This window comes from Etheostoma cragini, unplaced genomic scaffold (genome assembly GCF_013103735.1).
Source record: "Etheostoma cragini isolate CJK2018 unplaced genomic scaffold, CSU_Ecrag_1.0 ScbMSFa_2624, whole genome shotgun sequence".
Taxonomy (NCBI): domain Eukaryota; kingdom Metazoa; phylum Chordata; class Actinopteri; order Perciformes; family Percidae; genus Etheostoma; species Etheostoma cragini.
Genome location: NW_023266806.1, coordinates 1 through 3690, shown reverse-complemented (window position 1 = coordinate 3690; position 3690 = coordinate 1). Strand labels below are relative to the sequence as shown.

General features: G+C 43.2%; 1 protein-coding gene across 1 annotated transcript; it reads left to right on the top strand.

Annotated features, from left to right (window-relative positions):
* Window positions 1–231: 231 nt before the first annotated feature.
* LOC117940496 (HEAT repeat-containing protein 4-like) lies at window positions 232–3486 on the top strand (the record flags this gene model as incomplete). Its single annotated transcript, XM_034865757.1, has 3 exons — window positions 232–516; window positions 2700–2887; window positions 3382–3486. Coding segments are annotated over exons 1-3 (327 nt in total), but the record flags the coding sequence as incomplete, so codon positions are not given.
* Between the last annotated feature and the right edge of the window lie 204 nt (window positions 3487–3690).

The following is a 3690-nucleotide window of genomic DNA, read 5'->3' as shown; positions in this document are numbered from 1 at the left end:
ACAACAGTACTCGGTGGCAGAGATGCACCGTAAAACACACTGTTTTTAAACAGAATTTGGCGGAGAAAATTACTCCGCGGTTACTTACCAGCGGATCCGGATTTTCAAAATAAAATGGGGACTACAGTGCTCCGTAATTAGCTATGTATTTCAGATGATTTAAAACGAATGATATTAATAAAACCATAGACTATACTGTATATCATAACTTATACAATATACAGTCTACGGCCTCAAGCACTGTTGCTATGGCGACATTCGCAGTCACAGAGCCGTAGCAACCAGGTAACGTTAAACAGCGTTAGCTAGCTAGCTAGCTAGCATCTTGGTTACTGGTTTGTTTTGTCCCAGTTTAATCGCCCAGTGTTTCTGGTTATTGACATTATACTATGTAAATATTTTTAATTTAATACTGACTTTTGTGACCGTGTAATAACAGAGATAGAAAGCGGCGGGAATTTCTCAAAGAAGAAGTTCTCAAAATGGCGTCAGATCAAACCGCTCCAGATTCACAAGGTAATTATTATTATTATTTAATATACTTTTAATTTTACTTAGCTGAACTTGTGCAAACGAGGCAGCCGTCTTTGGAGAGGGAGGACATTTGTTTTTTTAACTTTCCAAGGAGCCAGGTTAGTTAGCGGTTGGGATATATTGTAGGATTGTATGCGGGGGAAGTATCCCAACCATACTGCATTAACAAAATGTCAAAATGTACTTTAGTTTCACTTTTTCAAAAATAATTCCCCCCCCGCCAAACATGATTTAGGGTGCTTTTTAATCAGGAGGGTTGTCTGGTATATTCGGCATACAACCAACACACCTAGAATATCTTATTTTAATTTAATTGTAACTTTTATCCGTACAACCTGGCTAAATAGTAACGTTATATACAGTGGAGGTCGGTGAACGACAGACACGCTCAAAACTACGTTTTCAGAACGAGGTTTGGTGGGTGAAACAACGCGTTATTTCCGTATTCCCGTTACCTTCACATCTTAAACGGCAGATTTTAAATAACTATATACAAATAAATAAATAATAAATACTTTAAATTGTATTGTACCATTTCCTTTCCTCTCACTGTTTTTGTAACGCATTAAAAACACTTTCATTGAATTTGGGTATTTTTGGGGTATTAATTTTATAGCATTTGGAGAAAAAACAATTGGTAAAAGAACTTTAAATCAAGTGGGAAAAAAAGTCAATAAAAATGACTAAAATCAGAACAAATGTCAAATAAAGTCACAAAAATGTCAAACTGACCAAAAAAAAAAGAAGCTTTAAAAATTTGGGGGAAAATTCCCAAAAGGCTCAGAAAAAAACAAAGTGGAAAGAGTGACAAAATGACAAATAAAACACATCACATTTGAAAATACAAATAATTAATGAAATAATTAAAATCTTACAGTTAACACAATTAATACAAAAAAATAAATTAAATAAAGACACCACTCCGAATAGATTTATTTTAAGAACGTTCCAAAACAAAAACTTCTGGCCGCCATTTTGAAAACACCGGTCAGCTGTTCACCATAGAGAGCTGTTAGTGTTAGCTTTGGACACGGATGGGAACCAGAACCACCGTGGTCTGGGGGGGAAACCACCGGTCTGCTGGGTCCAGGCTGGGGAAGATCCAGCTGGTTCTTAGATAACTGGCGAGTAGAACCAGCACTGAACTGGCCCCAGCACCAGAACCAGAACCAGCACTGAACTGGCCCCAGCACCAGAACCAGAACCAGCACTGAACTGGCACCAGCACCAGGACCAGAACCAGCACTCAACTGGCACCAGCACCAGGACCAGAACCAGCACGGAACTGGCACCAGCACCAGGACCAGAACCAGCACTGAACTGGCACCAGCACCAGGACCAGAACCAGCACCTGGTTAGCCCGGGTGGGAAAGACATATTAGACCTGAACCAGGCTTTTGTCCTTCACTCCTTAATGAAGGTGAGAACTGCCCCGTTAACAGCTTGTTGGACAGCTGTTTCTCACTGGGTGTTTCCTGTTGTCTCCTGTTGTGTGTTTCGCGTTGTGTGTTGTGTGTTTCCTGTTGTTTCCTGTTGTTTCCTTTTGTGTGTTTCCTGTTGTTTCCTATTGTTTCCTTTTGTGTGTTTCCTGTTGTTTCCTATTGTTTCCTTTTGTGTGTTTCCTGTTGTTTCCTATTGTTTCCTTTTGTGTGTTTCCTGTTGTTTCCTGTTGTGTGTTTCCTGTTGTTTCCTGTTGTTTCCTGTTGTGAGTTTCCTGTTGTTTCCTGTTGTTTCCTGTTGTGTGTTTCCTGTTGTTTCCTGTTGTTTCCTATTGTTTCCTTTTGTGTGTTTCCTGTTGTCTCCTGTTGTGTGTTTCCTGTTGTTTCCTGTTGTTTCCTGTTGTTTCCTGTTGTTTCCTGTTGTGAGTTTCCTTTTGTTTCCTGTTGTTTCCTGTTGTGTGTTTCCTGTTGTTTCCTGTTGTTTCCTGTTGTTTCCTTTTGTGTGTTTCCTGTTGTCTCCTGTTGTGTGTTTCGCGTTGTGTGTTTTGTGTTGTGTGTTTCCTGTTGTGTTTCCTGTTGTTTCCTTTTGTGTGTTTCCTGTTGTCTCCTGTTGTGTGTTTCCTGTTGTTTCCTGTTGTTTCCTGTTGTCTCCTGTTGTGTGTTTCGTGTTGTGTGTTTCCTGTTGTGTTTCCTGTTGTTTCCTGGTGTGTGTTTCCGGTTGTGCAGCTTTAGATCCTGACAGCTGGTTGGCTGCACAGCGTTCAGCTCTGGACGGAGACTACAGTCATGGCGTCCTCCGGAGACTCGTAGCTCAGCTCTTCCTCCGCCGCGACCAGCACAACGACGACGGCGACGACCAACCCGCCACCAGCCAGCCGGTGGTTTCACTGCTGAGCTCCATCAGCAGCCAGACGGTCAGAGCCTGTCTGCCTGTCTGTCTGTAAACCCTCACACTCCAGGGTCATTCCGGCAGATAATGGGTTTGGACCAGCTGTTAATCATGACACCGCTGCGATGGTTCGGTGGGCGAATCTGACCCAAACTGGGCCGATTATCCTCTAAGGGACGCCTGTCACTGTCCAATCAGAAGAGAGGGGAGATCTGAGTTGTGCATGCGTCACTTAGCGACAAGTAGACTCTGAGATGCTAACGGGAGACTTCTGTAATGTTAATTCAGTAAAAATGGACCTACTTAACAAAGTTGGTTCACTGCTAGCTTAGTTACAAGTTAGCATCAAACACAACAAAGGCTGTCAGCTGAATGGTGTTTTGGGCTAACGTTAGCAACCAAACAATCGGTGTCGTACACCGTTTAAATCTGAGAATGCGCGACTCAAGTCTGCCGTCTCCTCCCATTGGCCGGTGACGGCGCCTCTGTAACCTGTCTCTGTCCTGGTCTCCTCTGCAGACTCTGGTGCGTTCGCTGCTGGCTGAGCGGCTCAACAGCTCTGATTGGAGGGACAGACTTCTCTCCTGTAGCACGCTCGGCACCCTCAAAGGACCCTTTAACAAGGTAAACCGGGTTTGGTTCTTGTTAACACTGGACCAGTTTCAGAGATTGTTGATCCATCAGACACTCAGAAACCTGGGAAAGTAGGGTCCAGGTTATAGAAACCAAACCAGAGTTAGCCTTTGACTCTGTTGCAGGATGTTTTTCTGTGTCCCGGTTGTGTTGCAGGATGTTTTTCTGTGTCCCGGTTGTGTTGCAGGATGTTTT